This window comes from Doryrhamphus excisus, chromosome 7 (assembly GCF_030265055.1).
Source record: "Doryrhamphus excisus isolate RoL2022-K1 chromosome 7, RoL_Dexc_1.0, whole genome shotgun sequence".
Taxonomy (NCBI): domain Eukaryota; kingdom Metazoa; phylum Chordata; class Actinopteri; order Syngnathiformes; family Syngnathidae; genus Doryrhamphus; species Doryrhamphus excisus.
The window spans coordinates 3681959-3704838 of record NC_080472.1 but is presented as its reverse complement, the minus strand read 5'-3'; the positions used below and the strand labels follow the sequence as shown (position 1 = coordinate 3704838).

General features: G+C 49.4%; 1 protein-coding gene across 4 annotated transcripts in view; it reads right to left on the bottom strand.

Annotated features, from left to right (window-relative positions):
• Positions 1 to 22880, bottom strand: part of si:ch211-186j3.6 (neural-cadherin) — a 182404-nt gene that overhangs the window by 120186 nt on the left and 39338 nt on the right. For all 4 annotated transcript variants that reach the window (XM_058076750.1, XM_058076747.1, XM_058076748.1 and 1 more), the window contains exons 2-4: positions 4871 to 5068; positions 3208 to 3433; positions 947 to 1151 (exon numbers count right to left, since the gene is read on the bottom strand). In XM_058076750.1, the coding sequence (XP_057932733.1) occupies positions 947 to 1151; positions 3208 to 3433; positions 4871 to 4997 (558 nt within the window). In that variant the 5' untranslated portion in view covers positions 4998 to 5068. The remainder of the gene's footprint in view (positions 1 to 946; positions 1152 to 3207; positions 3434 to 4870; positions 5069 to 22880) is intronic.

Here is a 22880-nt window from a genome sequence, read left to right as displayed (position 1 = left end):
CTACTACTACTACTACTACCACTACTACTACCACCACTACTACTACTACTACTACCACCACTACTACTACCACCACTACTACTACCACCACTACTACCACTTATCACTACCATCCAGCTTTCATACGTATGTCTCATTAAAAGACAGATATTGGTATATTCATCATATATATATATATATATATACGTATAAGTATATAAGTATATGATATTTATAGAGGTGTATTTCAGGAGGAGATGCTGTCCTACATGCCAGCCCCTGTTGGGGGGGGGGGGGGGGGCATCCTGCTAGAAAGAGGTCCTGTAATCAAGCGCCAGAAGTGAGTGAGGTCATTTCGCTAATTGCTGCAATGCAAATCAACTCAACTCTCCAAAGTGTCCTTGAACTCAGCACAGCCGGGCGCATTTTTTCTTGTGTTTGGTTTGGCGTCGTTTAGCCGCGCACACGGAGGCGGCTAAGGAGGCGGAGGAGGAAGGTTCCGGCTCCACGCCACTGATGGTTCCGTGGGCGTGGGGTTCAGAGAGCGCGGCCGGCTCCGTGGGGGCCAGGCGCCAGGCTGAGGAGCGGGGGCGGGCCGACCGGCGCCAGCCTCGTTCCGCTTTTCTCTGCTCCGCTAAAGTCCAGAGAGTCCTGCTGGTCCTGAAAGCCAAAGGTGCTCAGAGCGGACCGCTGGAGTTCAGGAGAACATACTTCAGCCCCGAGGCAGGACGTGGCGAGGTGCTCAACATGGAGGAAAACCTCGCTACGTCTACCGGACGCCATGGCTTGGATGGACACGGGAACAAGCGCGACGCGTGACAACCACATGACCTTCGAACGCCACCCTCACCAACTGCATGACAACACCCAAGCAGGCTTCGCTACACATCTTAAAAAAAGCATGGAGGTGAATTGAATGGATTTCTTTCAAAGATCTAAACGGCCCCCCATACGAAAGACCACCAACCTCTGCAGCGCTGCTCATGCTGTCCTGGTTCTCGCCGGCCCGGACCAGCAGCAGGTAGCGGTGCTGGTCGCTCTCGTAGTCGATGGGCCGCGTCAGGCTGATCTCGCCGGCCTCGGGCGAGATGGAGAAGAGGCTGCTGGGATTGATGAGCAGGCTGTAGCTGATCGGCTTCTTCTGGAAGGAGACGGCGGGCGTGACCAGGAAGCTGGAGGGACCACAGGGGGGGAGGGGGGAGGGGACCAAGATGATCTGGTAAGAACCAAACAGTACCAAAGGTGTGCTGCCCTTCTCTTACGTAGCTCTTATCTAGCGGTGTCTAACGGCATCTATCGGTATCTAACGGCATCTATCGGTATCTAACGCCATCTATCGGTATCTAACGCCATCTATCGGTGTCTAACGCCATCTATCGGTGTCTAACGCCATCTATCGGTGTCTAACGCCATCTATCGGTATCTAACGCCATCTATCGGTATCTAACGCCATCTATCGGTATCTAACGCCATCTATCGGTATCTAACGCCATCTATTGTATCTAATGCCATCTATCGGTATCTAACGCCATCTATCGGTATCTAACGCCATCTATCGGTGTCTAACGCCATCTATCGGTATCTAACGCCATTTATCGGTGTCTAACGCCATCTATCGGTATCTAACGCCATCTATCGGTATCTAACGGCATCTATTGTATCTAACGCCATCTATCGGTATCTAACGGCATCTATTGTATCTAACGCCATCTATCGGTATCTAACGTCATCTATTGTATCTAACGCCATCTATCGGTATCTAACACCATCTATTGTATCTAATGCCATCTATCGGTATCTAACGCCATCTATTGTATCTAACGCCATCTATCGGTATCTAACACCATCTATCTGTATCTAACGCCATCTATCTGTATCTAACGCCATCTATCGGTATCTAACGCCATCTATCGGTATCTAACGCCATCTATCGTATCTAACACCATCTATCGGTATCTAACGCCATCTATCTGTATCTAACGCCATCTATCGCTATCTAACGCCATCTATCGCTATCTAACGCCATCTATCGCTATCTAACGCCATCTATTGTATCTAACGCCATCTATCGGTATCTAACGCCATCTATCGGTATCTAACGCCATCTATCGGTATCTAACGCCATCTATCGGTATCTAACGCCATCTATCGGTATCTAACGCCATCTATCGGTATCTAACGCCATCTATTGTATCTAACGCCATCTATCGGTATCTAACGCCATCTATCGGTATCTAACGCCATCTATTGTATCTAACGCCATCTATCGGTATCTAACGCCATCTATTGTATCTAACGCCATCTATCGGTATCTAACGCCATCTATTGTATCTAACGCCATCTATCGGTATCTAACGCCATCTATCGGTATCTAACGCCATCTATCGGTGTCTAACGCCATCTATCGTATCTAACGCCATCTATCGGTGTCTAACGCCATCTATCGTATCTAACGCCATCTATCTGTATCTAACGCCATCTATCGGTATCTAACGCCATCTATCGGTATCTAACGCCATCTATTGTATCTAACGCCATCTATCGGTATCTAACGCCATCTATCGGTATCTAACGCCATCTATCGGTATCTAACGCCATCTATTGTATCTAACGCCATCTATCGGTATCTAACGCCATCTATCGGTATCTAACGCCATCTATTGTATCTACACCATCTATTGTATCTAACGCCATCTATCGGTATCTAACGCCATCTATTGTATCTAACGCCATCTATCGGTATCTAACGCCATCTATTGTATCTAACGCCATCTATCGGTATCTAACGCCATCTATTGTATCTAACGCCATCTATCGGTATCTAACGCCATCTATCGGTATCTAACGCCATCTATTGTATCTAACGCCATCTATTGTATCTAACGCCATCTATTGTATCTAACGCCATCTATTGTATCTAACGCCATCTATCGGTATCTAACGCCATCTATCGGTATCTAACACCATCTATCGGTATCTAATGCCATCTATCGGTATCTAATGCCATCTATCGGTATCTAACGCCATCTATCGGTATCAGCCAGATGGAATCAGCATAAAGAGCAGACCGACGCCCCCCTTTCTCAGGTCTTCCTTCTTCCTTCTCACACAGCACAACAAGCCAAGTACTTCCTGAAACTGCCAAGACCAGAGTCCTGATCCAAGCCGGATAGGAACCCTCTGGAGAACCAGAACCTGTTGCGCGTTCCACTTTGAGTGAGAACTTACGGCTGTCCCTCGGGGGTGTTCTCCGGGATGGCGATGGTGAAGGAGGCGTTGGTGAACTGTGGCGGGCGAGCTCCGGCGACGACCGACACCACGGCGGGAACGCTGCGGCTCCCCAGGCGGTCGGCGGCCACCACGGTCAGCAGGTACTCGCGGTCTCGCTGCAGCGGGAGGCCGGTGGTGCGCACATGGCCGCTCTTCCTGTCCACCTCGAAGCGCCCGTCCCCGCCTGGACACACAAGGACTGCAGTTGAACCGGGTCCAGGTCTACCAGATCTAAACCGGGCTAAACGACCTGACAGGACTAGCTATCGTCTTTCCAAAATGAAGAACCGCTTGAGAATCTTGATCGGAGATGTGGAGGTTCAGGGTCTGATCTTGGATCTCTGGTGGGCGTCGCCATGGCAACCAAACCAAAAGGGAAACCCCCACCCGTCCTGAGTCGTTATTGGACTTCGAGGCCTGCGGGGGCTGCCGGGATCATGGTCTTGTTTCTCCCTCCAGACTTGATGAGGCGTGACAGCTCGTTGACGCACGCCACGCTAGGAGACGTCTACGCCACACCACGCCACGTCACGCTAGGAGACGTCTACGCCACGCCACGCCACGCCACGCCACGCCACGGCTAAAGGCGACACAACAAAGTTTGCCATCTCCACGTCAGCGTGGCGTTGTCACCTTCCTGTCTGGCAGTCGTGGCGTGACATCATTGCAGGTTTTACTTCTTCAGCTGCTCCCCAAACGGGGGGGCGGAGTGGTTGGGGGGGGGGGGGAATAATCACATTTCACTCAGCAGGAGAAGCAATTATTTTGTGGCGGAGGAGATGTAATTGTGTTAGAGAAGAAAGGATCTACGTGTGCATGAAATATGCATCAACTAACAAAAAGGCTTTCTTTGTTTGGACGTACGAAATCCAACGGCTGTCAGGTGCCCCCCCCCCGGGTTCCCACTAACAAACACCTCGTAAGTTCATTGGGGGGTACACTGCACTCAGGCACACGCTCCGAGCAGCCCACTTGACTCCATGGACGTCTCTGGCAAACTTTGGTACTTTTCTCCCGCCACAGCGCTGGTGCCACTGGGGGCCGGTGAGCGTCTTGGGGGGGCTCCATGGGTGTCTGTCCCTTCTCGCCGAGCATCCATCAGTCATAATTCTACCGAGCAGGTAATCACGGTGCAGCCCTAAATGTTAGCATACTGTGGAATACAAGTACACTGTAACAAAAGCAATGAACAGTCATTTCTCAAGTGATTAACTGATTAACTAAGTGATTAATTAATTGGATCTTTTAAATGACACCAATTCAACCAACATCAGCAATTAAACGAATGGAAAAGAAACAACAAAACAAGAAAAAGAAAATGGACTCTTAGTCTGTTTTAGCAAAAACTGCATTTGACTAAGACCAAACACATCCTGGCCAGCAAAAATATCCACTTGCTTTTTATTCATCACACAGTCAACTGACTTATTGATTATCATCTATGCTAGGCCACTGAAAGGCTGGCGACCAGGCTGCTAGCTTGTCATAGGTTCATGCTCTAGCTAGGACTAGATAGGACAGCTCCAGTCGTAACAACATATTGTTTTTATGTTTGACAATTCCATGACGGAATGTTGGAATGTTATTGGCCAACGTTAAACAGACGGATGACGCAACCCACCGTCAGACAGGAAGTACTCCACGTCCCCGTTGAGCCCCTCGTCGCCGTCCTGCGCGTGGAGACTGTAGACCAGCGAGCCCACGGCGGCGTCGGGCGACACCACGGCGAGATAGGGCGCCGGGACCATGTGCCATTCAGGAACGTTGTCGTTGACGTCGGTGACGGTCAGCTCCACTCGGACCAGGTACCAGTCCTGACCTGAAGGGGGGGGGCAAGGGGAGGAAAGCACCGTCACATGTTGACGAGAGCCAAGGATGACTTCCTGTTGTCGTTTATCAGCCGTGGCGGCAACGCGACACAACGTCTACCGTATCATCGTTGTGTTGCGGATGCCATCATCCATCCTCGTTTGGGCGCCACTTCCAGGTGAGCTTTGGTCAGGAATGTTAGCCACTTAGCTCATTCTTAAAATGGCTTTATTTGTCAACAGTATGTTCATCATGAATAATAATAATAATAATAATAATAATAATAATAATAATAACATTCCCATGAAACATCAGAAGTACGTCAATACGTAATACGTAAATAATTCCATGCAGGTCATCCTATGTTATAGATATGATGCTAACAGTCACATAATAATTAATAATAATTGCTATTTTCCTACTTGAATCGGTGCTTCAGCCTCCAAAACAAACTTTTGAAAAGTCCAATCTTCGGTTTGTTTTTTTCCCCACAGCAGATTGTTCCTCCGTTAGTAACCACGGGCAACCGTGACGCATTAGCCGCTCGCAAGCAACGACAACGCCATTTTCCATCAAAGGTTACAGGAAGCACAGCAGACACGTTTTGTGTTGAATACTCCGAGCAGCGTTCCTCTAAATATTCCCAATGATGTGTACTTCCTTCTCCGGAGTGCTGTCGCCGTGACGATGCACGCCATCGGCGGCAGATGGCCACGTCTGTAAAACACGTGTAGGAGCGGCTCGGCCGACGGGAGACTGCGGAGCGGCGTGTGACAACAAAGCCTGAAGCCTTTAGAAGTGTCTTCATGCTGGCAGCCTCGCAGACAGAGAAGCGATGGCAGATAGCTCCAAAGAAACCTTGGATCATCTCCTCCATCTTTCTTCATGAAGAAGGCTAGGAATCAGCATTTTGCCGAGTCGTGCGCTAGACCCAATCAGGAGTCAATCAGGACTTGGATTCACTCGTCACAAAGTACACACTGCAACAATCCTGACTGGTCCCGGGGGGTGGGGGGGGGGGGGGGGTCGTTTGAATCCCAATTCAGTAGACCAAAACTTCATGTGGCGGCTAAGGTTTCCCGGGTGCTCCATGGTGTTTCCATCATGGCGGAGCATTCCTTCCAACCTCCTTCAAGGTTTTTACCAGGAAGCTCAGGGAAGCTAACGTTCATTGGCTCACCCACACTTGGCTAATTGGAGTGTTTCTATTGCAATTAGCGTTAGCATAGCTATTTTAGCGACGGGGATTATTAGCATCATATGAGCCTGATGATGATGATAAAGCCTCATTCTGTCACATGATAACACAGGAGTTGGCAAAGCACACTTTTATGCTTTTGACATGAAAATAGGATATTTTATGGCCACAGTTTGACCCTGGAACAGACAAACAGGTGAAGCATAAAGGACGTCATGTCAGCCAATCAGAAGGCGCCTTTTCTTGCCATCTCTTGAAGGCGGAGGTCAGACGCCAACAGCATAAACATGGCGGCCGCCTGCTAACGAGTCATTCTAATCAGTGCGGCGCTAGCTGCGGCTCAGGCGACAGCAGTCATCGCTACACAAACACACAAACACACAAACACACCAAGACACAAACACACCAAGACAGGTGCTGGAGTTGACTTTAGCTGGCGTTTGAACGCCTCGCCAACACTTTGGATGACGAGCACGTCTGAGAGGCGTTGACATTCCGTGGTAACACAATCAACTCGTGTGCGAGATGAAAGGCGCGTGGAGACGAGGAGATGGTGCAATCAGGCAACATGTTGCGTGTGCGTGTGTGTGTGCGTGTGCGTGTGTGTGTGTGTGTGTGTTGTGGTGTCGCTCGGCGGGGACAGGATGGAGGGAGGCTGACGAGATGTGACCCGGTGGTTGTTATAGAAACAGCGGCGCAACACCAGGACGAAGGTGGGCGGGAGGAGGGGGAGGGCACCAAAGAAGCACAGATGTAAAGTGTGTGTGGGGGGGGGGGGGGGGTGGAGGTCAAGGGGCGGGGCCTTGCTCTGTCTTCCTGGCTGTGCTTGTGGCAGATGAAGACTAATTGGCTAAGAGGACAATGCAGCTTTGGAGGAGCAGATGACTCATAAATCCACACACCGATACACTTGGGGGGATGCCAACACACACACACACACACACACACACACACACACGCACACACACACACACACGCACACACACACGGTGCCAGCTAATAACGATCATCAGCAGATTAGCCGCTAATGAAGGACCACGAGGAGAGCAGCCATCGCTCACACAAACGCTTCTAATGAAGCGAGCAGCCCCCGCCATCCACCCCCTCCCAATTAACGACGGCCTCCCACTCCCACTCCCACCCCCACCCCCACCCCCACCCCCACCCCGCTCCACCTCTCTGGCCAAGTAAGGTGGGGGCCCGGTCCTGCCGGGTTGTGTTGGGGCGGTACCCCGGCACCTAAAACACTGTGGTGGGTTCCTTCCAATGAAGCCTCTAATGAAGCTGAGAGGGCAACGTAGGATAGGAGGCACAGCCAGACACCATGGGAGGTGGCAAGGAGGTGGAAAGGAGGCGGCAAGGAGGTGGAAAGGAGTTGGAAAGGAGTTGGAAAGGAGTTGGAAAGGAGGTGGCAAGGAGGTGGAAAGGAGGTGGCAAGGAGGTGGCAAGGAGGTGGAAAGGAGGGGGAAAGGAGTTGGAAAGGAGGTGGCAAGGAGGTGGCAAGGAGTTGGCAAGGAGGTGGCAAGGAGGTGAAAAGGAGGTGGTAGGGAGGTGGCAGGATTAGGATTAGGGTTAGCGTCAGGGTTAAGATTAGGATTAGGTTTAGGGTAAGGATGAGGGTCAGGTTTTGGTTTAGGGTCAGGATGAGGGTCAGGTTTTGGTTTAGGGTCAGGATTAGGGTCAGGTTTTGGTTTAGGGTCAGGATGAGGATCTGGTTTTGGTTTAGGATCAGGATGAGGGTCAGGTTTTGGTTTAGGGTCAGGATGAGGATCAGGTTTTGGGTCAGGATTAGGGTCAGGTTTTGGTTTAGGGTCAGGATGAGGGTCAGGTTTTGGTTTAGGGTGAGGATGAGGGTCAGGTTTTGGTTTAGGGTCAGGATGAGGGTCAGGTTTTGGTTTAGGGTCAGGATTAGGGTCGGGATTAGCGGCAGGAAGGAGCGCGACACGAAAGCCAAGCCGATGCTTTGATGCTGTGGCGTTGCTGTAAGAAGCGAAAGCGAAAGTGTTGTTTGTGACAGGAAGCAGCGGCGCCGAGCCCAGCGAGGCCGTGTGACTCGTGCTGCGTCGGGTCAGCAAATGTCTAATTAGCCAATCAGACGGCTGGCTCGTTGTCTCCAAGATGTCTTCCAGCAGGCAGCGGCGTTGGCGTGTTTGTGCAGCCGAGTGCGACGCCGCTCGAGGAGATGCGACCCGAGGACCGTGTTCCTCCGCACCCTCGGCCACCTTTGACCCTCATTTCCTCAATGTGGCCCTCGTGCGCTGACACTCGTGCGCTGACACTCGTGCGCGGCGGCTCTTAGCGTGACTGCGCCCGGCCTTGTTAGCATGCGGCGCACACTCGTTGGCCGACAGAAGCTCATTGTACCTGACGCACAACCTTTGTGTGTTCGCCGGAGATAAGACGCCGCACGAGGCCGGCCGTGCAGGAGACAAGGCGAGGGGAGCGAGGGGGGGAGGGGGGAAGGGGTGAGGGGGGCGAGGGGGGCGAGGGATGCTACGAGGCAGACAAGAGACACTTAATTAAATGTTCCGTGTGAGGATTACAAGGCGCTAACCTGCTTCCATCCAGAATGTTCTTCCATGAAAAGCTGACAGCGTCTTCCTGGACGTTCACCAGGAATGGCGTTTGAACAAAGCTCCTCATGACACAAATGCAGTTCTCCACTCATACGTGTCCTCCGGGGAGAAGAAGACACATTCCATTTGCACACGCTTTTAGAAACCTTCCTGGAGCACCAATCAGGTAGACGTCTAGGAGACCAGGCTGCAGAGACCATCTTATAGGTGGAGGGTGCTGGGGGGGCCGGCAGGGGGGGTGAGAAGCAGGGAAGACCAAAGAGGAGATGTTTAAGCAGCGACGTGTTGCATCCCACAAAGAAACGTACTGACATCTTATCCCCCCAAAGATGGTCTCATTCCACGGGAAGCGTGGGAAAAATAATCCAACTGTCCCACGGAAAGGCGCTTTAGAGTAATCCGTGTACAGCTTGTAGTACATTTACTACGCACCGACAATGACACCAGGCACAGCCATTATTGTGGAAATATCTGATAACGGTGTCTTGCAGTGCTCGAGTGCTGCCGGTGCTGCGGTTCATTGAGTGCTGGTAATCCCAGCACGTACCCTGGCATGTCATGAGACATCACCGCATGCACGGTCCTCCGTAGATCTTGGCCTTAAAAGGTCTATGCAGTGGTGGTGGTGTGCATGAGTGCTTCCTGTCCTGGGGAGCCGTGGTTCATTGAGTGTAATCCCAGCACGTACCCTGGCATGTCATGAGACATCACCGCATGCACTGTCTTCCTGCACACGAGAGACACCAGGGTGGATCGTAGATCTTGGCCTTAAAGCGTCTACACCCCGATGCAGTGGTGGTGGTGTGCATGAGTGCTTCCTGTCCTGGGGAGCCGTGGTTCATTGAGGGCAAGGTGAATTCCGACGTGACAAAAGACAAAAGGCGGTTTTCCATCATAAGAAGTCCAAACACACCTCCTAGTCAGCACTCGTGTGGCGTCCTCCAGGGGAGGAACCTCCAGCATCCAGCAGTGGCATCAGCACTCGTGTGGCGTCCTCCAGCATCCAGCGATGGCGTCAGCACTCGTGTGGCGTCCTCCAGGGGAGGAACCTCCAGTATCCATTGATGGCGTCAGCACTCGTGTGGCGTCCTCCAGCATCCAGCGATGGCGTCAGCACTCGTGTGGCGTCCTCCAGCATCCGGCGATGGCGTCAGCACTCGTGTGGCTTCCTCCAGGGGAGGAACCTCCAGTATCCATTGATGGCGTCAGCACTCGTGTGGCGTCCTCCAGCATCCGGCGATGGCGTCAGCACTCGTGTGGCGTCCTCCAGCATCCAGCGATGGCGTCAGCACTCGTGTGGCGTCCTCCAGCATCCGGCGATGGCGTCAGCACTCGTGTGGCGTCCTCCAGCATCCAGCGATGGCGTCAGCACTCGTGTGGCGTCCTCCAGCATCCAGCGATGGCGTCAGCACTCGTGTGGCGTCCTCCAGCATCCAGCGATGGCGTCACCACGGAGGAGCGGAAGGCTTCCAGTAACAACCTGGGCAGTGATTCCATGCCCAAGAGGATCAAGGCGCTGCTCCCAATCCCGATGTTTGCATATTTGACTTTCAGGAAGCGGTCCAAGTGCCTGAGACGCGTACGAGTGCTGCTAGCTGTCTTCACCGATGATGTGAGTCCAGCCAGCATCTTTTAACAAGCCTTTTGGGCGCCATCATTAATGAGGCGTGGAGTAGAAGGACAGCTTTATTCTCCCGCTCTGCTTTGTTTTGACTTATAAGCGACTTTGTCTTTTAATCAGCCTCTTTTTAACCCCCATCGCCCCCCCAACATCGCCCCCCCCCTCGCCCCCCAACTCCCCCCATCGCCTCTAATTGGGCTTCCTGAGATGAGGCCACTTAGCGTTGGGGTCTTAGCGGCCGCCAGTGTGTGTTTACATCTGCAGCACGTCTACGAATTAGACCAGGCAAAGACTCTTTAGACGTGCAACCCATCCCTAATGAGCTGAGACTGGTTGGGGGAGGGGGGGGGGGGGGGCTGTGGTGGGACTTCCACAGGTCACATGACGTCTTTCCTCTCTCTCCGCATCATGCCAATCACGTATGCGTCGTTTTCCTTTTCCGCGCCCGTCCAGTCGCCAGCATCGTATGCCGAGGCAGCAGATGTGGCGAAGGCGGCGAGCGCCGGAAGCGAGGCCGACGGACGCATCTGTCGCCATCCGGAGCTCCAGCCTCCACGCTAGCCGGGGATGGGGGGGGCCGTTTGGGCTCATTGGGGGAGCGCCACGGAGGGGCAGAATAAGAGAAAACAAGGCATTGAAAACATGATTAGAGCCCTCCAGACATGACATAGCACCCCTATAGTCACCTTTACACTCCTATTAGCCATTAGAGTAGACATCATAAGAGAAAATAAGGCAATAAGTTTCCTATCACATAATAAATAGTCAATGAATAAAAAGAAAAGTAAATGTGAAGCATCAGGCTGAGTGCAAATGAGGGGGATATAGGGCTGTTATTTCATGTCTGGGGGCTCTAGTCTGTACGCATCCAGATGCTGCATGTCGTGTATAAATAGAAGCACGGGATGTGCTGGCGTTCCCAGGAAGGAAGAGAGAAGTGTCTCGCTGCTTTCTCACGGTGCCACAAACATGAGCGGCTAACGGGATTATTAAGCAGCAGGCGTGGGAGGATTAGCGTCTGCTTTGATGTGACTTTCAGGAGGAAATGGACGTGGAAGCTTCCTCCTTCCCGTGTGGTCGCCCAACATCTCATCGTCTGCTGCTTCCTCCTCAACCTGCTCCTCAACCTGCTCCTCACCTCTGGACACAACCTGCTCCTCAACCTGCTCCTCACCTCTGGACACTCCTCTTCTGATCGCTCCTCCTCTTATTATTATTTTTTGTTTTCTGGCGCTTCATTTCCTGTCTTCATCTTCATGTTTTCTTCATCTTTTTCTTCTTTCTTCCTCTTGTTCCGGTTCCTCCGCTTCATCTCCATCTTCTTCTTCTTCTTCTTCTGCACCCTCAGCACAAACACTAAAAGCCTTTAAGTCCATCAGAAGGCCGAAGAAAGTCATTGGTGGAAAAGACACATGAACTACATGGAAAATCCCATCCCTAAAAAAACTGTTTTGGTGCCTCGGAAGGCGAGTTGGCCTCGAGTGGAGGATGCTGTGTTCGAGCACCGCCTAGTGGCCTGGCATGCACACTGCAGCCTGGCCAGCCAAAAGCTAACAATGGCTAACATTAGCATGCATGCTTTGTCGTTTGTAGTTGCAAGTGTCAACCAATGAGTGAGCAGCGCTTGAAGTGGGCGGACTAGTGCTTGTGAGTACTAGTGCTAGTAGCTAGTACTAGGGCCTGTAGCTAGTACTAGTGCCTGTAGCGAGTACTAGTGCTAGTAGCGAGTACTAGTGCTAGTAGCTAGTACTAGAGCTAGTAGCTAGTACCAGTGCTAGTAGCTAGTACTAGTACTAGTACTTGTAGTGAGTACTAGAGCCTGTAGCTAATACTAGTGCTAGTAGCCAGTACTAGTGCTAGTAGCTAGTACTAGGGCCTGTAGCTAGTACTAGTGCTAGTAGCTAGTACTAGAGCTAGTAGCTAGTACCAGTGCTAGTAGCTAGTACTAGTACTAGTACTTGTAGTGAGTACTAGAGCCTGTAGCTAATACTAGTGCTAGTAGCCAGTACTAGTGCTAGTAGCTAGTACTAGAGCTAGTAGCTAGTACTAGAGCTAGTAGCTAGTACCAGTGCTAGTAGCTAGTACTAGTACTAGTACTTGTAGTGAGTACTAGAGCCTGTAGCTAATACTAGTGCTAGTAGCTAGTACTAGTACTTGTAGCGAGTACTAGAGACTGTAGCTAATACTAGCGCTAGTAGCTAGCACTAGCGCTAGTAGCTAGCACTAGCGCTAGTAGCTAGCACTAGCGCTAGTAGCTAGCACTAGAGCTAGTAGCTAGCACTAACGCTAGTAGCTAGCACTAGCGCTAGTAGCTAGCACTAGCGCTAGTAGCTAGCACTAGCGCTAGTAGCTAGCACTAACGCTACTAGCTAGCACTAGCGCTAGTAGCTAGCACTAGCGCTAGTAGCTAGCTCTAGTGCTAGCTAGCACTAGAGCTAGTAGCTAGTACTAGTGCTAGTAGCTAGCACTAGAGCTAGTAGCTAGCACTAACGCTACTAGCTAGCACTAGCGCTAGTAGCTAGCACTAGCGCTAGTAGCTAGCACTAGCGCTAGTAGCTAGCACTAGCGCTAGTAGCTAGCACTAGCGCTAGTAGCTAGCACTAGCGCTAGTAGCTAGCTCTAGTGCTAGCTAGCACTAGAGCTAGTAGCTAGCACTAGAGCTAGTAGCTAGCACTAGCGCTAGCAGCTAGCACTAGAGCTAGTAGCTAGCACTAGCGCTAGTAGCTAGCACTAGAGCTAGCCAGCAGGAGCCACGCAGGGCAACGCCACCAAAGCGATGAAGGATGAAAGACGTCCACGACTTCCTGCTAATTTATGCTCCAACATTCCCGGCAGATGATCCATGGAGTCGATTACGTTTGACAAGAATGAAAGCGTGTCTTCCTGGAGATAATCCAGAGAACATCCCGTCAAAGCCTTCATGGAGATTATTGATGCAGCAGGAGGTGTCGCCATTAGCAACAACACTTAGCTGCCTCCTCGCCAATCACAGTGATTGATTGACTGGCTGCTTGGGAATGACACCCCAGGACTCATCAAGGTCCTTCAATCACTCTGTGCTAGGCGTCATAAAGCTGGGGGGGGGGGGGGGGGGGCCTTGTTACCTCCTCCAAGGTTTGTGTGGCTGAAACTTCCTGTTCCTGTCTCTCCCCCCCCCCCCAAGGCATTGAAAACATGATTAGAGCCCTCCAGACATGACATAGCACCCCTATAGTCACCTTTACACTCCTATTAGCCATTAGAGTAGACATCATAAGAGAAAATAAGGTCCCCCCCCCCCCCCGATTCCCCCCAGGCCCCCCCACCAAAGTAAATGCCAGTCCAACCAGGAAACGGATTAGAATCCACCCAAACACGCGGAACCTTTCAGTCAATGGATCATTAGGGTGGCGTTGGTATGCTGGAGCCTATCCCAGCTAACTATCCCAGCGAGGTGCCCAAGCGGAGAGTCCAACACCGGACTGTGAGGACAACACGCTGACCACTAGGCCACCGTGCGGCCTGACCGTGAAGCCACGATTCTTCTAAGAACATCCCCGTCCGAACGTGGAAAGGAGGAAAATTAAAGTTAGCATAGCATAGCCTAGCATAGCCTAGCCTAGCATAGCCTGGGCTGACTTAGCCGTATTGAAACATCAATCAGTTATCTGTGTGATGATACGGAGTTGGCTTGGATTCATGCTTGGACAACACAATCATGCTAGCGCTCCATGTAGCCACACCTTTTCAAAATAAAGCAGACCTGGAAAGCCCAAACAATCAGAGAGTGTGTGTGTGTGTGTGTGTGTGTGTGTGCGTCCTTGCCGAGTGCGTCCTTGCAGGGACGCGTCCAAAGAAACCAAGTCGCAGCAAGATGCACGCCTGCAAGATGCCTCCTCTGCCAGACGCTTTTATTTCCTAGCCGGCGGGAGCGGCGTGGCGGCTTATCAACAAGAAGAGGTCGCCGTGGAAACCAGCAATGTAATAATAACCACACTATTTGATGGATTTCTGTTTTTGAAAGGGACATTCAGTGTGTCCTCCAAGAAGACCAGGAAGCAGACCAGGCGGCTTTGGAGGAGACACAAGATCATGGATGCAATCGCTCCTTCACATGCAACAATGGATGGAATTGCTCCTCCAAGTTAAGTCATGTGATCACTCCTCCACACATTAGAAAGGATAATTGCTGCCCCGCATACCAACATGGAGGACATCCCTCCTCACACAACCGATGTAATACGTAGATGCAACCGCTCCTCTACAGGTAACAAAGGATGAAATTGCTCCTCTACATGTGATCATGGAGGTGATCGGCCCTTCACATGAAAAAGAAAAAAGTAATGCAATCGCTCCTCCATGCATGATCGTGAATGCGATCGCTCCTCCACAGGGGTAATGGATGGGCCAGCCCGTATTTTGGTTGCTGTGAAGGTGACCTTCAAGTCCTAAAAGTCAGAAAGAAGAAGACTTTTTGCGCTAGTTGGACTTTTTGTTTCTTTTTCTTGTCTTGTGGTTTCCAGAGTTTCACAGCATCACGTCGTCTTCAGCATCTGCTAATTAGCACGGCGTGCGTGTCATGGGTCACCCCCCCGCCCCCCCCCCCCCACACCACGGCGCACCCTGACACGTGCGGTCCACACAGAAGCCCGCAGTGAAGAAAAAGGAGGTTAGCGCCGCCATGCTAGCAAACGCTCCTCTTAATTGGCCCGTCCTTCGTCATCAGCACACAAAGACGAGTCACATGGCGTCATGACATCCAACACGACGTATGGATGAAACCCTGGAGGTACGAGCTGATGGACCCGTGATGGAGCGGCCTTTTAAGACGTGAGGTGAAGCCTGCTTTGTTGCAAGGGGGGCGTATACGGGCTGGGGGGGTCAGAGGAAGGTGGATCCAAGATCTGCTATCATGATCACCTCGTCCAGGATCGGATCGTTTGCGTCCTTGTCACAGGCTCCACCCCCTTGCCCCCCCCCCCCATGTCATGTTTGTGTCGCTGTCATCTTCGGCAAGATGATGATGCCAGATGGCAAGCGGTCAGCGTGACACGCCGCTCACGGCGGTGTGCAGTTTGAGGGTCGCACGTAAAAAGGAAATACGCTGATTAAAAAAAACACAACCTCAAGCTGAACGCACACACACACACACACACACACACACACACATATACACACACGCATATACACAAACACACACACATCCATATTCATCAATTGTTTACGTTATCGGCGCTTTGTGTGTTGTCATGTGACCTTTGACCCTGCAACCTCAGCTGTACTGCGTTTGATATCAGTCCAAACTTGAATGGGGGGGGGGGGGGGGGGTGAGTGGTGTCGCCATTGGCTGATGGGGTCAGCTGACTTCCTGTGTATTTTCTTCTTCTTCTTCTTCTTCTTCTTCTTCTTCTCTCGGCATGCCTCGCTGAAAAGCCAAAAAAAGCCAAAGAAAAAGCCCCCCTCCCTCCCTCCCTCATGACCCAGTGCGACTCAGACGCTCTCCCGCGTGAGCCGCCCCTCCCCCGGCGGACTTGAATAATGTTCCGATTTGAAGGGAGTTCTCGTTAATTTGCGCTTAACGGCTTAACGTCGGCGCTTAATGTCGCCACCATCAGTCAAGGCACGGCGGCAGACGGCGGCGGACTCGGGCGCTCGGGCGGCAGGCGCCTTTTTCATCAGGGAGGACGTGATTCCGTTCTAATGAGTTCCCACGGAACAGACAGGGATGTCTTTCCTGCTGGCCTCTGATTGGCTGGATGATTATTCCTGTTAGCCGCCTCACCGCCTCCCTTCGTCTCCGTATTATTATTATGATTGTGATTATGATTATGATTATGATTATGATTATGATTATGATTATGATTATTATGATTATTATGATTATTATGATTATTATTATTATTATTATTATTATTATTATTATTATTATTATTATTATTATTATGATTATGATTATGATTATGATGATTATTATTATGATTATGATTATTATTATGATGATGGTTATTATTATTATTATTATTATTATTATTATTATTATTATTATTATTATTATTATTATTATTATTATTATTATTATTATTATGGTTTTGTTCTCATAATACATGAGTCAAAAGTGACTTTTTCCTGAGTAGGTAACATTTTATCTCTTAGTATCGAGAGTTTGCAAATGGCCCCGGGGCCACACTTTGGACACCCCAGGTGTAGGACCACACATGAACACGTGAAGATGGCGCAGTGAAGGAGCGCATGCACCGCTAGCACACGCACGCCCGGGGCATCCCCTTGGGGGGCCACACGGAAGGAAGGCGGCCATGGCGATGGTGGAACGCCCACCTGGGAGGATGCGGCCGCCTCGGAGCTGAAAAGCCATGAATCTCCATCAAGCATCGCGGCGCTCATCACTTTGACAGCAACGTTGCACATCGGCGGCGTCTGGGCCATGACACCCCCACCGTGACACCCCCACCGTGACACCCCCACCGTGACGGAGCGGCGGGATGGTAACACACTTTGGCAGATGCAAAGCCCGCCAGACAGACATGCCATGCGGGGTCACGGCTTTGACGCTGGACGCTCTCACGTAGCACAACAACAACAACCACTACTACTACTATACAGTACTACATGGTACTACATGGCTTTGCGGTGAGCCGTAGTCCACTCCGCCAGCTTTTATGGAACTCAAGTCAGAGTGAGACCTCCTTCAAGCGTGTTGAAGTAGGCAGAGATTTTGTAGGAACATATGTAGGAACATTACGCTCCATCAACACTGGAGAGCACACACACACACAATATGCACACACACACACGCACACACACACACACACACACGGTGCACATGCAGTCCCAGAGGAAGCCGCAGCATCGCTGTCAATTAGCATCAGCGTTGGGCGGCCCAGCACTCGGGTTCCTCCAACATGAGACACGTTAGCAAAGCCTCCTGGGGTGGCTGAGCACATGACAGCACCATGAGACGCCCACGGGGACCCGGGATGCTTCACAGGCACGGGCGGACACGTTCAACAAAGACAGAACATGGTACCATATACTGGCAAGTATCAGCATGTACACTACAATATACTACACTACACATCATATACACCCATGTGTATACTGTATCAGAAGTACAGCAGGCCCACGGGGGCCAATGGAAGACAACAACAATGCAATATTGTTACGTGTGTGTGTGTGTGTGTGTGTGTGTGTGTGTGTGTGTGTGTGTGTGTGTGTGTGTAAAACGTCCGTGGGGGAACTGAGCAAGCGAGGAAAAGGTCAAATAAATCTTTGTCGTAAAAATGACAACGTAGAGTATTTCCTTCCAACGGGACTGGGGGGGAGCGGCTACCTGGATGACATCATCATCTCATTTGCATAATGCATAATAACCTACCTATACAGTATATAGTGTAGTATAGACTATATGGTAGTAGAATATAGAGTATATAGTGTAGTATAAAATATATGGTAGTAGAATATAGAGTATATAGTGTAGTATAGCATATATGGTAGTAGAATATAGAGTATATAGTGCAGTATAAAATATATGGTAGTAGAATATAGAGTATATAGTGCAGTATAACATATATGGTAGTAGAATATAGAGTATATAGTGTAGTATAGCATATATGGTAGTAGAATATAGAGTATATAGTGCAGTATAAAATATATGGTAGTAGAATATAGAGTATATAGTGCAGTATAAAATATATGGTAGTAGAATATAGAGTATATAGTGCAGTATAAAATATATGGTAGTAGAATATAGAGTATATAGTGCAGTATAAAATATATGGTAGTAGAATATAGAGTATATAGTGCAGTATAGCATATATGGTAGTAGAATATAGAGTATATAGTGCAGTATAGCATATATGGTAGTAGAATATAGAGTATATAGTGTAGTATAAAATATATGGTAGTAGAATATAGAGTATATAGTGCAGTATAAAATATATGGTAGTAGAATATAGAGTATATAGTGCAGTATAAAATATATGGTAGTAGAATATAGAGTATATAGTGCAGTATAGCATATATGGTAGTAGAATATAGAGTATATAGTGTAGTATAAAATATATGGTAGTAGAATATAGAGTATATAGTGCAGTATAAAATATATGGTAGTAGAATATAGAGTATATAGTGCAGTATAAAATATATGGTAGTAGAATATAGAGTATATAGTGCAGTATAGCATATATGGTAGTAGAATATAGAGTATATAGTGCAGTATAGCATATATGGTAGTAGAATATAGAGTATATAGTGCAGTATAAAATATATGGTAGTAGAATATAGAGTACATAGTGTAGTATAAAACGAACCCATAGAGCAAGTAGTAATATCTTTCCTGAGCTTTATTGCAATACTTCTCCATGTACCAGAGACATGAGTGAAATATGAATATTCGATGTTTACATGAAGGATATATGAATATTCGATGTTTACATGAAGGATATGGTCGGCCAGCAATGAAAGCTGCTAAAAATATTGGAAGGAATCTGAAAGTAAATTTGACCAAGTTGTGTTTATTTATGATCCCCACGCAGCTGCTGCCGTCTAGACAAACATGGCTTCCTTCCTCCTCGGCCTCCTGCGGCTACCACGCTGACAACATCCACACAAACACTTCACATCCACGGATGCACTCCACTCGGCTTCTACGCTCTAAAACCATCTACACTCTACTACCGTCTACCCTCTACTACCATCTACACTCTACTACCATCTACACTCTACTACCATCTACACTCTACTACCATCTACCCTCTACTACCATCTACACTCTACTACCATCTACACTCTACTACCATCTACACTCTACTACCATCCACACTCTACTACCGTCTACACTCTACTACCGTCTACACTCTACTACCGTCTACCCTCTACTACCATCTACACTCTACTACCATCTACACTCTACTACCATCTACACTCTACTACCATCCACACTCTACTACCATCCACACTCTACTACCATCCACACTCTACTACCATCTACACTCTACTACCATCTACGCTCTACTACCATCTACGCTCTACTACCATCTACGCTCTACTACCATCTACACTCTACTACCATCTACCCTCTACTACCATCTACGCTCTACTACCATCTACACTCTACTACCATCTACCCTCTACTACCATCTACACTCTACTACCATCTACACTCTACTACCATCTACACTCTACTACCATCTACCCTCTACTACCATCTACACTCTACTACCATCTACCCTCTACTACCATCTACGCTCTACTACCATCTACACTCTACTACCATCTACCCTCTACTACCATCTACGCTCTACTACCATCTACACTCTACTACCATCTACCCTCTACTACCATCTACGCTCTACTACCATCTACACTCTACTACCATCTACCCTCTACTACCATCTACACTCTACTACCATCTACACTCTACTACCATCTACGCTCTACTACCATCTACACTCTACTACCATCTACACTCTACTACCATCTACACTCTACTACCATCTACACTCTACTACCATCTACACTCTACTACCATCTACCCTCTACTACCATCTACACTCTACTACCATCTACACTCTACTACCATCTACACTCTACTACCATCTACACTCTACTACCATCTACACTCTACTACCATCTACACTCTACTACCATCTACCCTCTACTACCATCTACACTCTACTACCATCTACCCTCTACTACCGTCTACACTCTACTACCATCTACGCTCTATAATCCATGAATGAGTATGTATGGATGTATGGATGAATAATGGATGAATGATGGATGGATGGATGGATGGATGGATGGATGATGGATGGATGATGGATGGATGGATGGATGGGTGGGTGGATGGATGGATGGGTGGGTGGATGGATGAATGGATGAATGATGGATAGAATGATGGATGGATGGATGGATGGGTGGGTGGATGGATGAATGGATGGATTGATTGATGGGTGGATGGATGGATGGATGGGTGGGTGGGTGGATGGATGGATGAATGGATGAATGATGGATAGAATGATGGATGGATGGATGGATGGATGATGGATGGATGGATGGATGGATGGATGGATGGATGGGTGGGTGGGTGGATGAATGGATGAATGATGGATAGAATGATGGATGGATGGATGGATGGATGATGGGTGGGTGGGTGGATGGATGAATGATGGATGGAATGAGGTTTATGAAATCATATTGTCATGGAAAAGCTGCATCCCTCCCCCCAACACCCACCCCCCATCCCCCCCGTTGCTTTCCTGCCATGGACCTCCATAAGTGTAGTCTGTGTCATTTCACCATCCGTCTCTATCAAACACAACACACCTCAGGGCACACTCACTATGTCTGTGTGCGTCTGTGAGTGTGTGTGTGTGTGTGCGTCTGTGTGTGTCTGTGAGTGTGTGTGTCTGTGTGCATCTGTGTGTGTGCGTGCATAGGTCTTACTTGCAACACCCCCGTCGCCACCAGCTCAGGATGAGAAGAAGTAAAGGAAGAAGAAGAAGACAAAGTACGCATGAATGGCTTGGATGAGGAGGGAGGCCTAAATGTGAACTGGGGCACCTTGATAGCATTGTGTTGGTACACGGGTGTCAGCACGCACACACACACACACACACATGCACACACACACACGTACACACGCACACACACACACACACACACGCACACACACACACGCGTGTCGGTGGTGTCTGCAGGGCATGCAGTATCTTGCTATTGCAGCATCGTCAATCTGCCATTTCTCAAACGCAGCCTTAATCTGTTCTCGCCGTTCGCTTCTATCCTACGTTCTCACAAACACCAGCACACGCTACACCCCCCCCCCCCCCCCCACACCCCCACCACGGCCAAGCAGCGTGTAGGCACTGTGGGAAATTCACATAGATCACACGGAGCCCACGTACACACACAAATACACACCTCATATACCTAGACATACAAACAAATATTATGGATTTATATATATATATATATATATATATATACATGTGTTTATATATACATGTGTTTATATATACATGTTTTATATATATATAGGTATACATACAAGTCAGGGATGGGCATTTTACTTGGCACTTTGGGGGGGTTTAGCCCACTCGCTACGAGTAAGGGTTTGATTGGATAAAGGGGATTTGTGGGGACGGGGCGGCGGAAGGAAGGAAGGAAGGAAGGAAGGAAGGAAGGAAGGAAGGAAAGAAGGAAAGAAGGAAAGAAGGAAGGAAGGAAGGAAGGAGAAAGGAAGGAGAAAGGAAGAAGGAAGAAGGAAGGAGGAAGGAAGGAGGAAGGAGAAAGAGGAAGGAAGGAGGAAGAATGATGTAAGGAGGAAGGAGGAATGAAGAAAGAAAGGAGGAAGGAAGGAGGAAGAAGGATGAAGGAAGAAGGAGAAGGGAAGGAGGAAGGAGGGAGGAAGGAGGAAGGAGGAAGGAGGAAGGAGGAAGAAGGAGAAAGGAAGGAGGAAGGGAGAAAGGAGAAAGGAAGAAGGAAGGAGGAAGGGGGAAGGAGGAAGGAAGGAGGAAGGAAGGAGGAAGGAAGAAGGAGAAAGGAAGGAGAAAGGAGGAAGGGAGGAGAAAGGAGAAAGGAAGAAGGAAGGAGGAAGGAAGGAAGAAGGAAGGAGGAAGGAAGGAGGAAGGAAGGAGGAAGGAAGGAGGAAGGAAGGAGGAAGGAAGAAGGAAGGAGGAAGGAAGGAAGAAGGAGAAAGGAAGGAGGAAGGAGGGAGGAAGGAGGAAGAATGAGAAAGGAGAAAGGAAGAAGGAAGGAGGAAGGAAGGAGGAAGGAAGAAGGAGAAAGGAAGGAGAAAGGAGGAAGGGAGGAGAAAGGAAGAAGGAAGGAGGAAGGAAGGAGGAAGGAAGAAGGAGAAAGGAAGGAGCGATTACGTGATGAAGAGGTGATGAAGAGACGATGAAGAGGACGATAGGGCGTCTGAGTAGAATAATGATGAAGATTATTAAAATGGGACGGGCAGCCCTGATGATGACCACGATGAAGGTGATGCGGCGAGACGGGAGAAACCATAACAGTGTTGGGGAAAGAGGATGATGACGATGAACGCCTCGCTTTCATCACAGCCTAATGAAGACGCCGTAGGTCGCCTCCCACCTTTACCTTCAGTTAGCTAACGAGATGTTCCCTCGCTTCCTTTTACGCTTGAATGAGGTCTAACATGGACTAGGACTCATCCAGACCTTCTCCAACGTGCCGACACTCCGTCACCATCACAACAACTACAGCGGTGGTTGGTGACGGTGTTGGTGACAGTGTTGGTGACGGTGTTGGTGACAGTGTTGGTGACGGTGTTGGTGACATGTTGGTGACGGTGTTGGTGACATGTTGGTGACGGTGTTGGTGACATGTTGGTGACATGTTGGTGACGGTGTTGGTGACATGTTGGTGACATGTTGGTGACGGTGTTGGTGACATGTTGGTGACA